This window comes from Nicrophorus vespilloides, unplaced genomic scaffold, assembly GCF_001412225.1.
Source record: "Nicrophorus vespilloides isolate i.1.1-1 unplaced genomic scaffold, Nicve_v1.0, whole genome shotgun sequence".
Lineage (NCBI taxonomy): Eukaryota > Metazoa > Arthropoda > Insecta > Coleoptera > Silphidae > Nicrophorus > Nicrophorus vespilloides.
Window position 1 is genome coordinate 11,272 of NW_017095751.1, and position 18,805 is coordinate 30,076.

At 37.9% G+C, this 18,805-nt stretch overlaps 6 protein-coding genes across 9 annotated transcripts; 1 reads left to right on the plus strand and 5 right to left on the minus strand.

The window, feature by feature from the left end:
• Window positions 1-673: 673 nt before the first annotated feature.
• Window positions 674-5,383, minus strand: LOC108562337 (G-protein-signaling modulator 2). Of its 2 annotated transcripts, none has more exons than XM_017920640.1 (9): window positions 5,138-5,383; window positions 3,674-3,906; window positions 3,342-3,620; window positions 3,046-3,285; window positions 2,726-2,990; window positions 2,495-2,665; window positions 1,355-1,646; window positions 1,004-1,286; window positions 674-931 (listed from the first exon to the last, which is right to left on the minus strand). In XM_017920640.1, exons 1-9 carry the CDS (start codon window positions 5,180-5,182, stop codon window positions 838-840), a joined length of 1,902 nt encoding a protein of 633 aa, XP_017776129.1. In that variant the 5' UTR covers window positions 5,183-5,383; the 3' UTR covers window positions 674-837. The 2 variants fall into 2 exon arrangements, with proteins under 2 accessions (XP_017776129.1, XP_017776121.1); XM_017920632.1 differs by having other exon boundaries at window positions 2,456-2,665.
• Window positions 5,384-5,866: 483 nt separating this feature from the next.
• On the minus strand, window positions 5,867-7,144 carry LOC108562250 (folliculin). Its single transcript, XM_017920526.1, has one exon. It carries the CDS (start codon window positions 7,064-7,066, stop codon window positions 5,879-5,881), a length of 1,188 nt encoding a protein of 395 aa, XP_017776015.1. The 5' UTR covers window positions 7,067-7,144; the 3' UTR covers window positions 5,867-5,878.
• Window positions 7,066-8,016, plus strand: LOC108562259 (ribosome biogenesis protein TSR3 homolog). 2 transcript variants are annotated; one of them, XM_017920538.1, is made up of 3 exons: window positions 7,066-7,212; window positions 7,266-7,838; window positions 7,902-8,016. In XM_017920538.1, exons 1-3 carry the CDS (start codon window positions 7,152-7,154, stop codon window positions 7,955-7,957), a joined length of 690 nt encoding a protein of 229 aa, XP_017776027.1. In that variant the 5' UTR covers window positions 7,066-7,151; the 3' UTR covers window positions 7,958-8,016. The 2 variants fall into 2 exon arrangements, with proteins under 2 accessions (XP_017776027.1, XP_017776035.1); XM_017920546.1 differs by having other exon boundaries at window positions 7,269-7,838.
• LOC108562239 (mediator of RNA polymerase II transcription subunit 23) lies at window positions 7,981-12,183 on the minus strand. The gene is made up of 4 exons (XM_017920517.1): window positions 11,669-12,183; window positions 10,101-11,612; window positions 9,142-10,044; window positions 7,981-9,082 (listed from the first exon to the last, which is right to left on the minus strand). The coding sequence occupies exons 1-4, from the start codon at window positions 12,080-12,082 to the stop codon at window positions 8,027-8,029; spliced, it is 3,885 nt and encodes a 1,294-aa protein (XP_017776006.1). The 5' UTR covers window positions 12,083-12,183; the 3' UTR covers window positions 7,981-8,026.
• Window positions 12,184-12,684: 501 nt separating this feature from the next.
• LOC108562320 (mediator of RNA polymerase II transcription subunit 24) lies at window positions 12,685-15,694 on the minus strand. 2 transcript variants are annotated; one of them, XM_017920621.1, is made up of 3 exons: window positions 15,633-15,689; window positions 14,614-15,576; window positions 12,685-14,555 (listed from the first exon to the last, which is right to left on the minus strand). In XM_017920621.1, the coding sequence occupies exons 2-3, from the start codon at window positions 15,496-15,498 to the stop codon at window positions 12,798-12,800; spliced, it is 2,643 nt and encodes an 880-aa protein (XP_017776110.1). In that variant the 5' UTR covers window positions 15,499-15,576; window positions 15,633-15,689; the 3' UTR covers window positions 12,685-12,797. The 2 variants fall into 2 exon arrangements, with proteins under 2 accessions (XP_017776110.1, XP_017776104.1); XM_017920615.1 differs by having other exon boundaries at window positions 14,614-15,694.
• Window positions 15,695-16,151: 457 nt separating this feature from the next.
• LOC108562230 (SOSS complex subunit B homolog) lies at window positions 16,152-17,047 on the minus strand. Its single transcript, XM_017920505.1, has one exon. The coding sequence runs from the start codon at window positions 16,826-16,828 to the stop codon at window positions 16,220-16,222; it is 609 nt and encodes a 202-aa protein (XP_017775994.1). The 5' UTR covers window positions 16,829-17,047; the 3' UTR covers window positions 16,152-16,219.
• Window positions 17,048-18,805: the final 1,758 nt, after the last annotated feature.

An 18,805-nucleotide genomic window follows, 5' to 3' on the forward strand; every position in this document is an offset into this window, starting at 1 on the left:
ACTTGATATTATCTTTGGCGGAAATGTTATTATTTATTTTTAATCTCTTTCCCTCTGCGCGCTCTTTCTTTCTTTCATTTTTTTTTGTATTACATACAAATAATGTTGGCTCGAAACACTAATACTGCACTATATCGTAATCGTAAAGCTTGGATGGCATTCTTCTTGTTCTCATTGGCAACAACATTAGTTAAATGCAACCAACACGTACAACATACACATTCTTCTTATATATTTGTTTTCTGTTTGTTCAATATTTAACAACTATGATATAATAATATAATGGTCAAGGAGGGGTTATATATAGAGATAGAGAGAGAGATTTACAATACTCTTGCTGTTTCCAAAAAAAAAAAACAAAACAAATAGAATAGAATAAACAAAGAAACATACACCATTAGAAAATATATGAAATAGGAAGATTCAGGATGACAGTCACACATTTTGCAAACACAACTGACGAGATTTCTCTTTCCGAAATTTCTTGGCACATTCATTTACAGAATATAAAAAGAGTTTAATTAAAAAAAAAATAATTAAAAGACACAATAAAAAAAATAATCATATACGTGTGTTGTATAAATATAAAAAATATTACGAGATTATCCATGTAAGAGTTATAAAAAAATAATAATAATAAAAATAACTATACGAAATGAAAAATACACTTACTTAAAAGCTTTAGGCCTAAAATCAATTAAAAAATACGAAAGTAAAAACGCACGCGCACACATATGTTATTATAAAATCGGATAAAATTGGCAGTCATGGGTCAAAACGAATCGTTAGGATATTATTATTATTATTACTCATGTGGTCGAGGTTGTGCACTCATCATTATTTCTTCTTCTTTCCGCCCGCATTTCCGTTGTTGTTATTGTTGTTGTTGTGATGGGCGCTCGAGTCGTGTGGTATGGTCCCGTTCGCAACCCTAAATTTAGTCCATTGTCAGTCAACGTGATTGTAGAATTTCGTGTGTGAAGTTACGGTGTTTCGTACTCACCTCTGATTTGTGTGTGGAACGGCGGCCCGTTGGTCGTCCATTCTGCCGGATTGGAATCTCATGATCAGCGAGAAGAAATCTTCGTCGGGAACGGTGGCACCGCTGCTGTGCACCACTGGAGGCGGGTCGGATTCCGCATCAACGGCAGGCGCCGGCAACGGAGATCTCTGATCTTCCAACCTGGAACTCTGGCATCTGGCCAGCTGCTCCAGGAAGTTATCATCGGGTACACTGTTGTTCCTCGCGTTCTCCGAGAGACGTTGGAGAGATCCAACTTGTAATCCTTAAAAAATAAGGGAAAACATTAAAATCCATATATGAATCCACTTTCTAGAATATCTAATGTGTTACCTGGAAGATGAGGTAAAACTGCCCGCTGTTCATCCATCCGTTTGCTCTGCATACCGACGATCATATCTAGAAGATCGGCGGGGCCGTCTTTGGGCAAATTAACGAGATTCGTGTTCTCCTTGTTGTCGACATTGAGGGAGCACCGTTGATCGTCCATGCGTTTCGACTGGAAGCGCGAGAGTAGATCGAAGAACGAGTCCTCGTCTTCATTTAAGCGCTGAGGAGATTCCGTTGTTGTCACGGGCGCGTTCAATACGGACAATCCGCCCCTTTGTTTTCCGTCGGGTGTCATCTATTGAAAAACTCATTATGTACCAGGAGAAACAACATTGTTCTGGTCATGCACAAACACACACACACACAGAGACCAGTCGGCATAAATCTGTACATTCACATTATTATATGGACATCATATTTTTAGAATATTCGTAATAATACATGTAATCTAATGAAATTATTTAATTTATATAAAAACACGTTGAACTTTGTACATTCTTTCGGTTACGTGCAAAGGGAGAACAATCACAATTTGAATTCATCTCAAACAGGGACAATGCATAAGTAAGCACAACCATTTGACGAAAGCGATTTTCAATATTTACACAATTATATACAACATTTTTTGTAATAATACCACATAAACATGTATTGGAAATTTTAAATCTGTTTCACTGAAGCATCGGTAACTTAATATAATTATGTCAATCGACATTGCTTCTTATGATGGAAAGTCTTTCCAATAAATAAGATGTCGTTGTACAACTCATCTTTTATGCATAGCATATGCACAGAACTGGAGCGGAAACGCGCTCATATTTCTTTGCTCATCACGTTTTCAATTTGGTTTGCGCCGCTTCCCAGATGGGATTCTAGCCATCTTTCAGGCTAGTTCATTTAAGTTTATCTGCCATAGTATCGTTAAAAAGATACCAATACAAAATTTGTGCATCAAGCAAATGAAAAATTCGTATTTCAAGCACGGATCTCAAATCCAATAACACCAAGCTATAGATTTTTTTTTTACTTACAATTTAGGTATGTGTTTGAAAGTTTGATTGTAAGTGAGAGAGAGAGAGAGAAGTAATAAAAAAGCCTTTCTACCTTAATCAGATCAAGCTGTTCCATGCTATCACGTCTCACCCTATTAAGACGGCTCATCACGGGCCCCATATCTCTATCCGATTTGGGTGTCTTGCAGCTCGCAGTGCTACTACTACTACTATCCGAATCCGGACTGTTAGGCAAATTGAGAACCTTCTTTAAATCGCAGATGTTCATCTTGGCGGTGGCTTCGCCCATTGGATCACCCAACTACGAGGAAAAAAAAGTGAATATCGTCATACAAATAAAGCTTGGATATCAAATTCTTACTTCTTTGCTGATTTCCAAATGGCGAGTGGCGAATTCCAATGCCTTCTCGTGATTCGACAATGCGGCATGGGCGTTGCCCAGAGACCAGCAAGCCCTGCCCTCGCCTACCCTATCATCCAGATGTTGGGCAATCAGAAGATGTCTGAGATGGTACTCTATCGCTGTGTTGTAATCACGAAGAAGTGTGTACGTGTTACCTAAGCTGTAGCAGGCCTGAGCTTCAACTGCTCTATCTCCTAACTCTTGTGCCAAAGATAAAGTTTTCCTTGAGAGATAAATCAATTAAATTACAGATATTACAGTTAACTTATGATAATTACTTGTAATGATGCGCGGCCTCGTCGAATTGACCCATGAAGATGTGAGAGTTGCCCAGGTTGCTGTGGGCTCTCCTCTCCGCAGCTCTATCACCGAATTGACGCGCAATGGATAAACGCTCTTCGTGGTACTTGATGGCTTGCTTGAAGTCGCCTAGCAAGTAATGGGTATTACCTAAATTTCCACAGGCCCGACCTTGAGCCGCTATATCGCCCAGTTCGCGCATCAGCGTCAAATTCTCCCTAAAACAAATCACAATTATATGGAGTCCATTTCGCCTGGACGATATTAAACGTACTCGTAATGTGAAACTGCTTGTTGTAGGCAGGTCTTGACGTCCGCTGAGAATTCGCCCGGATCTTTCTGTCCCACGCGACCGATATGTTTGCCTTTCGCGTGGTAAACGTTGCCCAAGTTGTACAGAGCTCTTCCCTCGCTCAATCTATCATCCAACTCCTTGGAGAGTTCCAAGTGCCTCTTGCAGTAGAGCACGGCTTCATCGAAACGTCCCATCACTTTCAGCGTGTTACCCAGGTTACCGGACGACTTGGCCTCTCCCAATTTATCACCCATAGTTCTAAAAGCATTCATATTATTATTGATTACTATGTTAGAAAAATACCAATTTACCTGGCGAGAGTAAGATCATGGTTGTGGTATTGCATAGCTCTTGTGTAGTCTCCCAAGTAGAAGTAAGCATTTCCCAATTGGCTATAAATAGCGCTGAGCGTTCTTAGATCATCGGTGCCGGCTTGGATGGCCGCTTGAAAGAAGGCCACTCCGGCCCTGCAGTCACCAGCCTTACAAAGCCTCTCCCCCTCAAGGGCCAATTCCAAACACATATTGCTAGATCCATCGTACGGCTAAATAAATTTTAAAAAAATTATATTAGAGAAAGATCTCGTTATTAGAAAGTATATTGAATATTACTACTATTAGAGTGTAACTGATTGCAACGATAATGCTGATGAAATTTATTACTTATTGTTCGTTAAATTACAAAGCTTCGCTATTAGAATGCGAATAGCAGTATGATTAAAATTTGAAATTATGATGCGCATTCCTAATAAGCTCGCACAATATCGAATGCGGGGCGATAATTACAATAATCTGCTTGCAATAAAATTTAATGGCACTTTGTTCTTGAGAAGATTAAAGCGTGCATTGTTCAAGTTGCAAATAGTAATTGTATTGTGTTAAGAAATACAATTATTATGCTAAATATAAATATTTACTTGACATTTCTAAATAGTAATCAACACTAAATATTAAATCAAATCAAATTACATTTTTTATTTACACATTCATATATTAAATCAATATAGACGATATTAAATTTAATATGTGAGAGATGTTAATATTGAAATTGAGAATTTCAAAGTTTCCAGTGTGGGGTGAGTTAATTAGTTTTTAATTGCTCAAAGAAGTAAGGAAGCACTTGTTGCTCGTGTTTGGTAAAGATGAAACAAGACAAGTTTAATAAAGTTGGGTTTCGAAAAGGGAAAGGATCAAGAACTAATTAAGAATTGGATCAAATAAAGAAGTTGCAGTGCCGCAATTAGGAATCAGGAAACAATTGGTGTAGCTGATTATAATCAGGATGGCTGAATAAATATTTGATAAACTTTTATGACTAACTGGATAGATTTTATTATCTATTTGCACCTAGATAATAATAGTAGAGATTTATTTTAATTATAATATATTTTATATAGGGAAAGTAGTGGATTAGCTAAGAAAATGAATGTAGAAAGAGCAATTGTCTCTGGATACAATTGCAACCATGAGAAACTCTTTAATTGCAGCCTCATTAATAATTAAGTGAAACAGTTGAAAAGCAGTAATTATGTATGACTTTAAATGAAGTTGCTGCTGACAGCTTAAACAATAAAAGCAAAAGCCTCATTTGTTTATATTGCATTTGTTTGATGACAATTAATTGGTTCACCCAAATTTCTTGTGATAAAACTGGGGTTGGGAGTTTCCTTAAGCCGAAGAGGTTAAACTCATTTCCTCATTGAAATGATTAATTAATTTATGAATCATTGCATTGCAACATGAAGTGAATAAAATGAAAATTATGCATACACACACCTGTGTGTCTCTTGTTAAGTTTTCTGCACTGGCACTTAGAGACATCGTTCTTGCTGTTACGAGCGTATCCTTCGGTTAATTAACTGTTTGTTTCACGCCAATTCACGAGTGCATTTCCCCGGATCTTACACGCAACTTATTCCACTGATTACCGATATGATGGCGACAGAAACCAGCACAAATATGAACAAATGTAATCATCAACAAAGTGAACAAAACAAAGCAGCTGCAGCTCTCTTCATGCGGAACAGCAGTGCCGCCTCCTCTGCATACAAACCTGAAATAATGAAGATATATCATTGAAATGCATACAAATTAACTAATATACCTTTTGAATTAGTATTTCTGTTGCTGTTTCAAACAATTAAAAACAATAATTATTATTAATATATTCAACAAACCAAATTTAGTTCAACTACTGACATCTGGAGTGCTCTCATAACATCTATTAAAACTTACATATCTATATTCATTATTTTAGAATTATCTACTTTTATTAATTAAGTATTATTATAATAGAACAACATTATTTAATTTTATTTCATAATGATTGAAAATTTCTAATGTGAAAATGTATAAGAAGTGCCACCTATCTGATAACATGTACATTATTTTTTATTAGAAAAATATTTTTGAATTTAAATTTGAAGAAAGTTTATTTAAAATTATTACGATTTACTTATATGGAAATGTTATTTGAATTAATATACTAGAAGGAAGATTGTTTTCTTTATTTCATAGTTAACTAACACCATAGATATTGTATAAACTTTTTACAATTGAATCATGTTTATCACAGTCAGAGCAGTTGAGAGTCCAATATATTAAAACGGGAATATCGTGTTTCTGCACGTTCAAACTCTGCAGCAATTTCAGATCCATCTGGGGACACCAGGATAAGACTCTGGCGATATGCAGCCAATGCATTACAATTGAAGTTAATTGGGGTTCTAGAGCGCTTTCTGTTAGTCTGGCGTCGCCTAGAGCATTTTCTATTTCGTTCTGTAAAGTCGAAGTCTTTCCTGGATTAAGTACATTGGAATCTATGAGCCAATTGTTTTCTTTCCTTATTTTGCAGTATTTTGATTTATCAGCCTTTTGCACCCAATTAGGGTCTGGTAGCATCGAGTACAATGTTTCCAACATATTGGGATCACTGGCATCCACAGTTTTTCCTGTGAGAATGCATAGAGCTATAAGCTTGAATTTCTCTTGTCCTATCTCTTGAAATAAAGTCCTAAGAAGTGAGGACGGTTTTGGCACTGGTAGATTTGAAGAGAATGGTTTTTCAACAATTATTTGGCAGCCTAAAAGCCATGCAAACCACAGGTGCAGATGAGCATATATTGCTGGCTTTCCTGTTAGTTGGGACAAGGAACGTCCCGTATTGTTGGGCTGATTTTGAGCTTGCCTCACAGATCTTTGTGGTCTCTGCAATTGTTCCTCTTCATTTACTTTAGCTGAATATTCATTCAAAATTCCAGCAATGTCCTTTATGTGCTTAAGTAAAAATGTCCATTTGTTCAATAAATGGAGCTTATCTCTCATTAACATTAAAATAGTATACTTCCTCAAGAATCCTCTGGCCAATGAATCGTGAACTGTAAAGCTGTGCGAAATAACATGACCTCTCTCATTATCTCCAAAGTACAGTGTACCCTCCTGCTCACAACTGAGGCTCCTCACAGTAGCCTGCTTCAATAGGAAAGCCAAGTCCTGCTGCAAAGGTGTTCTTGTTGTTACATAGATGCAATACTCATCCCGGCTGACTAAAGCCTGATCCAGCTCCAGGGATTGGCAGGCCTCACACCATGGAACTGTGAGGCTGTGTGGACCTTGCTCAGGATCACCTTTACATCTTTGTGTGGATAAAACGACGCAAGGACCGTGCGTTTCACAGAAATGACCTAATGCTAAAATACCTTCCATTTTAACACAGGTTATGTTATTATTTGTGTATGGTTTTGCGCGAGTGAGGGTTATCTAAGCGAATTTAATTATAATACTCTGTGAAATGAATGAAGTTGATTCGAAATTGGGTGACCTGGACTTGGAGGATCAAAGTGATACAACAGGTAAATGGTGCAATGTTTCATTACTTTGTTTTCTAAGTAAATATACTTCTTAGAAGAAGATACCAGCAGCAGCGATGAGAGTGATGTCGAGATCAAATTTAATGTGGCTATGTGGGATTTCAATCAGTGCGATCCAAAGAAGTGCTCAGGACGGAAATTGGCCAGATTAGGGTTGGTTAAATGTCTGAAGGTGAAGCAGAAGTTTCCTGGATTAGTGTTAACTCCAACTGGGAAAATCTGTGTGAGTCCTGCAGATAAAGACATCATAACAAAGAAAGGGTTAGCTGTGGTCGATTGCTCATGGGCAAAAATTGATGAGACTCCTTTGGGAGCTTTGAAACCCCAACATGCTAGACTATTGCCGTACTTGGTAGCAGCAAATCCTATAAATTACGGAAGACCGTGCCAGCTGAGCTGTGTGGAGGCTTTGGCTGCTGCCATGTACATTACAGGGTACAAAAAAATTGCACACCATTACTTGGACAAGTTTGGTTGGGGCCATTCTTTCATAACATTAAATGAAGAACTGTTGGATATTTATGCAGCATGCACCGACAGTAAATCAGTGGTTGAAGCACAGGGAGCTTACATAGAGAAGGAACAGCAAGCACAGCTGCAGAGGCAAAGTATGAAATTACTATATACATATATTAACAAGTTCATTTATTATAAAAACTATTTTCTTTTAGATATTCCTGACTTTCCCCCATCAGATTCTGATTCTACAGATAGTGATACTGATTAATTCTAAAATCTAACATATATGTAAAATATTTATAAATATATTATGGATATTTTTTTTTATTTAAATATTTTAACTGGTCGTGTTGATTTCCTCTATGGGCAAATGCGCGATGAATCTCAATCTCAATTGCAAGGCTGGCCTCAACTTCCTTACTATCGCTTCGATTTCATTCTTGAGACCATCTCCAATGAACATGTACTTGATGTGATAAAACAGATCGCATATTGGATCCATGTAATTTAAAGCGCTCTGAGCGTGATCGACCTGCGCCAAGAGTTCGTACAAAGAATGCGTTAATTCGGGCATAACGTTAATTGACAGTAGCTTCAAGCGTGGGAAGAATGGTCCAATGAGGTGGCATACCATGAGGAATTGGGCTTCCGATCTAACCACGGATGGGAGTCTATCCCTAACCCATCTGGGAATACTGGCTATATGACCTGGTCCAGCGTGATGCCAAACCGAATGGGCCAAAGCCAGCATGTAACTGAACTTGTTGTAAAGCATAGCGTTATGCGTTTCCTTAAAGTCCAAGAGTCTGAATGGAGAGCAGTCCCAGACGTAAGGTTCCATTTCAGCGATGGTCTCCAACAAACAGTCGTGTAGCACAGTCCAATAGCTGCTAGGTAGAGCGGATAACAGCAATCCGACTGCGTTGATCCATTGGTTAATCTCTTTTAATGGTATAGCAGTGTATCCTCTTAAGACCACGTCCAGAAGACCAGTGGCGACAGCTGGAGGACCGGCACTCAGAGCCATCAATTCTACGCAACTTGTATAGAGAATATGAGCTCCGGCGTTTGGAAATTCGTTAAATCTCCAATCGGTGAGCGAAGCCGGAGATTTGCCTGAAACTGTGTCAACGACTCGTTTGACCAATTGGATGTAGTAATCTAATTCAGGGATCCAGACATCGTCTCTGGCTAAATACACTTGGTAAGGTTCAGACAGCGTGTCTTTCAGCGATCCCAAAACGGCACCAACTAATCGCCTCTTCAAGGGCGGACGATCATGCAATTTCGCTTCGTAGTAATGCAAAGTATTGTATAAATACGTCACCGGTCTATCGTGGAACTTGTACAAGCAACCTAGGTGTTCCAAAATGATCTCCAAACTTTTAGTAACCTACGAAAGCAAATCACCTATTAACATAAACAAATTTAAATACAACGTGTGCTAAATACCTGCTGAATTTCCAGGAATCTATGAACAACTATGTCGAATACGGGCAAGAATCTCAAACAGACGTTACCAAAATACGGATGGTAACCACCGGTTTGTTCTTCTGGTGCGGACTTCTCTGGGAACTTCCGATGGAAATCCAAATGACGTTCGTGCCAATTGACTTGATTCCAATGATCCGGCGAGTTGTCCTTAACGAAATCTTGCACTCGATTTCTGAATTCCGTGGGTTTCAACAATACTAACTGTATGATGAAAGAACAAACCTGAGCTTCGCTTCCTTCTTGCGTTCTCAAAGCTAAACATAGGACCAACCTGTCGATGGTCACTATATTATATTTCCATATCATGTCGTTGATGGTATCCACGCATTTATTAACGTGTTGTCCACCAGGCGAATTACTAAATTCAAAGACCAAACTATCACAGAATTTACGGAGATGAGCGGATAACGCCCTAGCGCCGATCCTTTCCAAGATCTTGTATGCTATAGGGCTTATATGATCGGTCTCCAGAAGCATTTTCCATAGCAAACAGAGGAATAGAGGCGGCGCTCCTGGTACTCCAAAATGCGCTAAAATATCGTTCTCGTTGTTCATCGAAGCCCATTTCCTGTATTCCTCCTCGACAGCCTTTTTCAGCTGCTGTTTGTTCTCTCTGGCAACTGCGTTTTGCGAAAAGAAATCAAAAAGGGCTTTTGGAAAACATTCTAGTGTGTGTGGAGCCCAAGCGTGTGGTGTACTTTGGGCTATAGTAGACAGAATCTCGGTGCACCAGTTTCCATCAGGTCCAGTGACGTGGGTCGCCCTGGCAAGGGTTAAAACCAAAGCCCTATTCAATTCTTCTGATTCAGCAGAAACCAATGTTTTTTGTTCCGAAAGGAATCTAGATAATTCTGGCTGTACCTAAAGTAATAAACTTGTATTAATATCAATGGATGTACCTATTTATGTTTACTTACTTCGGCACTTCCTAAACCAGTAATTAAACGCAAAGCTGTGGACTCGACGCACAAATGCAATTGAGTCTGATTTGCTTGAGGTACAGCAGCCAACGAATGCAAGTGGCTCAAGAGTTGCACTCTGTAATGTGGATGGATGTGATGCATTCTATAACTGAACATCTCGAGTAGAGTATACAGAGTGTTCCAAGCGTGCGATTTGTAAACTGTTGGAAGTAATTGGCTTATGAATCCTTTGATGCCAAGAGACTCAATTTCAGTGTATACCAATAATCTGCTGTAAGTTTCTACTAATGCTGGAGCCAACGGAACGCCGGATTTACTTTGCGCCAATTTTATCACATGAGTTACGATGCTGTGTATTAAAGACATTTTGGAGTGAACAGTTAAAGAATCTAGGACTGCCATGCTGAGTGGAGCCGTTGGCGGAGATGTGCTCTTCGATCCTTGTATGGTCTCTACTAAAGCAGCCATAGGTTTGCTGAAGTAATCTTGATTTGTTGAATAGGCGTTGCAGAGTAAGGCAATTCTATAATCTTGTCCCATAGCGAGTGGAGGCACCAGATGTTGCAAGAACTCGTGATGTGCTCGAAGTCTTGGAGGTATACTCCAAGCAGGATGTCCTTCGCTTTGCGCTTTCTTAGTTAAATGAATCCAGATGCAAGTAATGGCCATTTGCCTTGTGCACTGCGATTGATTAAAATCAGGAACGGGCAAAGGAGGTTCGTCGTCAGGGAAGAGCAGTTCATACAATCTCAAAACAGGCAGAAAGTTTGATAGAGGATTTCGCTGTATTGAACCAGAAATGAATTGCAGCAAAAGCCACATCAATTGATCTCTGCCTTTCTTCAGATCTTTCCCGATGAGACGATCGTGCAATGCAAGAACTATGTTTGGAAAACTCGAGAATTGAAAGAGAACGAAATAAATTACTTGCGACGATAAATGCAACCATAATCCTTGCGTGTCTACACCTTCCTGTTCGCTCTTTTCCATTGCTAACACCACCAGGTCCACCAGTTGCTCTTCTAGCGCAGCACAGTGTTGTTTATGCTGTTTCAATCCAAGCATACCGCACACCATATCCCTACTGTATGGTTGTTCTAAAACATATCTCAATAAACCTGTTTGTTTGGAAAGCAATTCACTTGGATAAGGTAGAATCCCTGTTAAAGTGAATTTCAAAGTCACAGGATCCAGTTTCCAGGGATTTACAAAATGTTCTGGGCATCCACTGTGCTCCACAACAGGTCTCATTTCTGTTTGCCCAACAATAGAGACCATCTGTGCCAAAGCTCTGAAACTATCCACATAATCGTAGAATAAAGATGCCAATCTCCAATGAGGACAATCAGAATATGCCTTCTGCAACTCATTGGCTAGCAAATATCCAGGCAGTAAACAAACATCTCTATCCATAATTCTTTCTGCCAAATTTAACAAAGCCTTGGTTTGCGGTTGAAGTCCTATATTTAAATGTCTAGGGAGGCTCTTTGCTTTCTCACAGCAACCCTAAAATTAATTCAAATTAATAGTAAAAATATCTAAGATTTGTTTTGCTTGCTTACCTTCATGATTTCTCTAACACCTTTATATTCCACCAAATCAATTGTCCTCCTAAGCAAGGAGAAACATTCCACCCAAAAGTCTTGATTTTGATATTGTAACTTGTCGTATGTGATGATGGACTCGCAGGCAAGTCTAGCTGGAAGTACCTTCAGTTTGATCAACCTCTCCAGAACTTCCATGAGCAATTGCAGTCGACTGTAAGAGCAGGTGCTTCCAACAGATAGCACTTGTCTGAGAGCTGCTTCCAGGACATCGTTGTTGGCCTCCTGAAGGATTGTCTGTAACTCTTGCACCCATACTGAGATTTTGTCCAATTCAGCCCCTTGTCTATGAATCAAGAAGCAACTGAAGGCTTCTTCGATTCCCTCCACACGAAGAATCTCGTTTAGAACCCCCGAAACACCTTCACTCATCGTAACTGGCTTCTTTTACATTAATAGTCGATAATTTGTAAACAAACGTATTTATAAGGTTATGCGGTGTAAATATTATCGTTGATTGTAGAGGTCTCCACTGTAGCTAACTAAAATACAGGGTGTTGGTAAAGTAGAAAGGGTAAAACCATATACAGAGTGTTGTATATTTTTATTACGGAAAGTAAGTCCTTTGCGGTTGTGCGAGCTAAGTTGCATACTTCCACTCCTGGAAGAAACAGAACAGAAGTTTTTTGCAGCAGTTGAAATTTTTATTATTATATTAAGGTTTTATTTTGTATTTGTTTTATTGTTGCAATTAATGTTATTATTATAAAAATTGGTTTTAATCGATTTTAAAAAATGTTCTGATTATATCCTTAATAATATTAATTGCAACAATAAAAAGATCGATAGATTTATAAAGCCTTAAAAACATTTTTTGAACTTTGAATTATTTATAAATAAATTGTTAAAGCTATAAACTATCATTACCAAGAATTGAAAACACTGCAATTTTGAGTCATATAAAAATACAGTTAATCCTGTTTTGCAATAGGAAAAGGTTTAAAAAGACAATAGAATTATATAACAATGTTGCTTTTATTTCAATAGATATTCATATATATATAATTCATCATTTTTATAAAAGAGAAATGGAAACTAACATAGTTTCATTAATAACTGAGATTTATGTACAAATATAAATAAAATTTTAAATATTATTGGTGGAGCTGTGGCGCAACTGATAATTCCTCACAATGCACAGATCTCTAGCCATACTGGCTCTTCCTTGCGATGTCTGCAAATCATGCAATCTAACCAATAGGCTGGGTGTAAAGAGTTCCGGAAGCGTTTTCAATAAATCAGAGACGAGTGTCGCTGAGATTGCACTCAAAACGATCCTGTTTATGGAGACAGCTCGAATATCGACAAGATTCTGAAGCAGATGAAACGTGAAGTACGTCTGCTGGGTGATTTGGCCGTCCTGTATATGTGATTCGAAACTGGTCAAGAGTTGTTTGAGAGCGGTTACAACTCCATCCATGGTCCGCGGTTTCTTGGCTGGAGGCTGTTCATCCGTGGTCGATTTATCTAAAGCCGCGTAAACGCAGTGGCTGGTCAGTTTGGCGACAGCAGATAACTGTGGTTCCATCAGATTATCAGTCTGTAAGCTGTTGTAAAGTAATCTGGGTAATGTGTGGGTTAACAGTTCGATGGTACATCCTCTTATATCAACGTGGAAACAAGCCAAAGCAATTTCGACGCCTCTTTCCAGACGATCTTTGTACCGAACTAGCTGTAGCTCCTGCAGAATGGCGGTGACCAGCCATCGAGCGCCCGCTGTTTCCAAGAGACAATGTATACCTCTAGCTGAAGAGTGATCCAACCAACCTCTTTGGATAGCACTGGTCCACGCGTTGTGTAATTGTTCCGCAGCCGGTTGCTTAGAAACCAAATGCCTTCCGCTCTTTGGCTGAAGTGGCAACTGAATGTCTCTTTGCATTTTTCTAATAATTTCACAGGTCAATTGCCATCTTTCGCTGTCATCGTCACCGAGAGGCGCAAGCAGTTGCTGTACCATATTAACTGGCTTCAACAAAGTGTCGTGAGGGGCTGCACGCATGTAAGAGCACAGCCAAGCTGCGGCTGCCAATGGCAAACAGCACATTTTACCACGGACAGCATCCAAGATCCTCTTCACGTCTACAGCTGCCAAGACTCCTTGTTCCCATGCCACCAAAACCTCTCGCATTACTCCAGACATACTGAACAAAATGTTGCCCCATTTGATGCTATTTCCAATTATATCAGATTCGCCAGCGTTGAATTGTCTCAACAGCAGCTCAATCGTAGCCGGATCGCTCAATCTCAGTAGTTGTTCGGGGGCTTTAGGTTTAGTCGATTCCACCATGCACGAGTTAATCCAACATTCCACCAAAGAATCTCCGTTCCCGTCTAGAACCGCATCCGCTCCATATTTCTGAATGATCGCTACCAGCATAATAAAGCTTATATCGAACAGCTGTGCTTTATTCTTATCCTGCTTGGAACCCTCGTTGAATCTGATCAGCAACTGGACTAACGTTTTGAGTTGTCCTTGTACTGTAGCCACAGCCAATATAAGCTCAAAACTCTTTCCAGTCAACACCTGATGCAACATTCCAAGCAGTGCATCTTGAATTTTATCGCTCGACAAAGTTTTCAGGATTCCGTTCAAAGTAGGCTCAGCGCATATAATAACTTTCGGTATACCAGCGACTGTATCCAATTTAGGGCTGAACGTTGGATGTCTTCTGCTCGATAATTGCTGCGATTGCCCTTCGGAGAGTAAACAAACTTTGGTCAGTTCTTTGAGGAGGCAGTCGAAAGTCGAACACGACGATTGAGCGTCCATAGCATCCAATAATGGAGAATGCTGTAAAAGTAATTCAACTCCAGCTGCTACGCTTTCACCAACATGCAGTTCATTCTAAAAAAAACATATAAATTAGTTTATAAAATAAATTATATAATGGATTATAACATACTAGAATATTAGGAACTTTCAGGAAAGCAAAAGCGCCCCACTGACTCTCATGCTGGGTTTGATTAACATCATTCAAGCAGATCAAGCTGCCTCTCATCAATTCACTGCATAGCCTCGCATCACTAATCCTCTTCAGGGTCTGCAGCAGTCTCAATCTTTGTGCCAAATGAGGAGTAGAAGTGCCAGGATTACTCAACAACTGAATGGCCAGCCAGGCTTGTATGAGAGACCCAGGCACTGGATCATTTTCCAATTTTGGTGTAATCGAATCAGGATCAATCCTTTGAAGCACCAACAGAATATCATTCAAGTCATATCCCTCCAAATCATGGCAAACCTGGCACATCTCTTTGAACATGTCTGTATCACAAAACCTGGCTAAGCACATCATAGCAACATAGAACTTGTCTGCCAGTAATAGCCTAAGCAGAGCAGTGGCCTTTTCCTTTAAATCGCTAACATGCTGAATAATCTGCAACAGCCAAATAGTGGTGGCCAAAAGAGCCACAGCCAATTTAGTCTCCTCTGACTTTCCACAGCAAGTGGCTCCTGGTAAGATACCTTCCAGGAAATCAAGTAGACTACTAAGGCAGTGGAACTTCTGGAATTGATCAAACTTTGCTAGCCTGGACAGAACTGCTGCATGGGACACAAGTTGGGCACTGATGGAGTGTTTCAGGTAGCTTAAAACCAACTGATTGGCCCCAGAACCAACTAAGGCTTGCTGCAGTATACAATCTGCAAGATTGTACACATCTCCACTGACTCCTCGAGGTAGTACAGTCTTTATGTAAATGCCCCATTGAACGTCAGACCATCTCTCCCTCCAAGCTCTGAGCAGAAGAGCCTTCAAGCAGCTTGTTTTACTGGTAGTTTTTGATTCCATTTAAATATGTCTATCAATCAATGTTCACTCATCAAAACACGCTCCTTGTTTGTAATTATTTCCTAGTTGAACCATAAACTAAGAGTGTATTTGTAAATATTATTGCATATTAAATATAAATTAAATGCACCCACAATCAACAAACGAAAGAGATTCACAAACTGCTTTAATGGCACTTCTGGATGTTGGTTATATAGCAAAACTAATTTATTATTATGTTGGTATCACCGTAAAAAAGTATATTACAGTAATATACAGTGTGTTCCAAACTATACGATTGAACTAAAAAAAAAATTAAAGCACATTTCGTTAAAATTGAAAATACTTTTTACGATTTGAAGAAATTACCTTTTTGTTATTTCTATATACAGTTTTGAGTTAGTAAATAAAAATGTATCTCTTTATAAATCTTCAACAATTAAAAAATTATCATTTATTTGCTTCGTTTAAAAAAAAAAAGTAGAGAAACAGTACAAACAAAATTATGTAAATAATAAAAATGGTTTCAGAAAACGATATAAAATATTAACATTAGATACAATGTGAACACAAAGAATGATAATAAATTTTGTAAAATGTAAAATTATTTACAATAGTTTTGTTTTTTTTTTGCACCTCATTTTATTTGAAAAATATTTTTAAAACATCTTTATAATTTAAAATATAAACATCCTTATCTTCCTTATCAGTAAATATGTATAAAATCAATTGTAACAAAGTATTATGTCCGATGTCGATTCCTGTGCTGGCCACCCCTGGAGCCTCGTATCCTTGCCTTTTGATTATCATTCTGTGGTGGACCGTTGCCAGCTATTCTATTGGTATTTTGTTGTGACTTGTTGGGTCCTGTCGAGTTGTTGTGTACTGCTGGGGAGGAGGTAGTCACTGTGGGATTGGAGGGACCAATCCGTCCTGCACCATTATTGGTGCCATTGTTCAGGGGCGCGTTGTTAGGAGGTCCTCCAAGAGGGGCCAACGGAGGCATCACAGAATTAGGTTCACTCATGTTTATGTGTTCATTGAAAACCATGCAGAACTCTCCTATCTTCTGCAGATCGCCACCCTTGGCTGTATACAATGTGAGACAGTTTCGCCACAGACTCACATACCCTTTGGTCAACCGAACTATATCACCTGGTACTAACAACTGCCCCGGTTCATCCCAAATACTGGCGTTTATGCATGCACTCTGGTCAGCCACTTTGAATGTTCGAACTTCGCGATTCTCTTTCGTCACCGTTGGATGACCTACCTCTAAAACAATAAATATTACACTGATGTTCTTCAAGCCAGGCTTCATGTCTTTGATTTGCACATAGTTGTCCATCATGTAGTGCTGCTTCGCCTCGCTTCGCTTCGCTAAGGCACTGTACGTCTCTCTGCGGAAAAGAACAACCTAATGCATCTTGCTATAGCAGTGGGTAAGAAGGAAACAAAGGAATTAGAATGAAGCCAATCAGAAAGCAACCAAAGGAGCGAATGTGTGCCTATTTTAGTCGAGTACGAATGCAAATGACATCTCCCATTTTAACCACAGAAATGCGAGCCGATCCTGGCGTCCCCTGGTGTGCATTCACGAACTAAAAACAAAGTACATATTCAAAGAAAAAGTACACACCATACTCAATTACCTACATCATTCATACCCACTTCCAATATCAACATTTCTAATAATAGATTTTATGTAGCCACATTACAATTTAATTAATATAGTTCAGTATTTAAATTGTAACATTAATTAACGTATTGTTTTAATCTCATTACAAAGAATGAATCCAGACTTCACAAGTTTACTAATACTAATTCTATAATAACAATTTCATATCTAATATCTAGAGTAATATTGCTTATTATAAAGATTAGTTCATAAACTGCAATTTTTTATTCTGCACAAAATTTATAAACAATATAATCTTAAAGCAATTCCAGTCTTTGACGAACGAAAAGGCGCTGTACTAGGAATTTAAAAACAAAACTGCAGAAATGTACAAAAAGAAGCTCTGTTTGTTTTTCTAACTATGGAAACTTGTACTTTCTTAATAATTCACAACAATTTATTTTAAATATAAACTGGAGCGACATCTACCAGTGAAATAGCAAAGATTGTAGTTCATACATTCTGGTGTTTTTTTTTAAATATTAATTTTATTTACAACAAAAAAAAAACCTAATTAGATCTCTGTATTAAAAATAATTAATTAAAATTGTTAATTTTCCAATAGATAATTAACGCAGATATATATATAATATTAAAATCAATTAATTAGTATTCAAATCAGAGAGTCGAACCGAAATTAATTTCGTTCCGGTTTACGGTTACGTTCCAAGTAAATGTTTATCGTTCCAGATTCGCTTTCGGTTCGTCTAAAAATTTCGGTTCAGTTCCGGTTGAAATTAAAATTTAATATCAAACTTTGATTTAATTTTATTTACCAAATTCCATTCTTACTTATTGTTTTCAATTATAAAATTGAAAATACAAAAGAAATAAAAAATAATTAGTGACTCACTCATGTTTACAGTAATATCCTTTTTAATCACTTTCATTTCAGTTTGTGCTTGCCATTTCTTCTTCAAATTTTTCCTTTTTAGTCGGTGGTTAATTGGTGTTGATTGAGGCTTTATTTATATTGATTAAGCGTTTCCACCGAATTCGGCATTAATTGTTACATGAAAGAAAATGTAATAATAATTTAAAAAAAGAATGAACCGAAATTAACCGTAATTATAATTCCGGTTTCGGTTTTTCAATTGAGCAAATGTGGTTAATTTCGGTTTTCGGTTTCGGTTCGTTATATTCTTTCAGTTTCTTAAGAACTTTGTTCGGTTTACTGATAATTATTAATTTATGTATCTCAATTAATATTATTCAAATATATGCAAACTAGGTTGATTCTTAACAAACGACGGTACAGTCTGCTGCAATTGTTATTGCATCTACATACTTTATATTCATGCTATTTTAATTATGATCTTGTTACCTTGTGTATATATTAAAAACATATACACTGTAATTGTTTTTTTCTCTTAGTATTATAGTAATAGTAATATTTATCTCATATTTTTTTTAGTTTGCTAAGGTGTAACGGAAATATTTTACAATTGAATTACTTAAAATACTTTCACGTAGAGGCAACTCATAATAATCGCTTATTGTACAATAGGCTATTGACCGAAGAATTTCTGCTGGCAACTTTCATTTTGCTTCATTCACTTATTAATAAAAAAAATATAATACACTTGGTTCTCTTTTTGTGCGGTAGTTACGTTCGACAGAAAAACGCATAAAAATAAATCGCACAAAAAA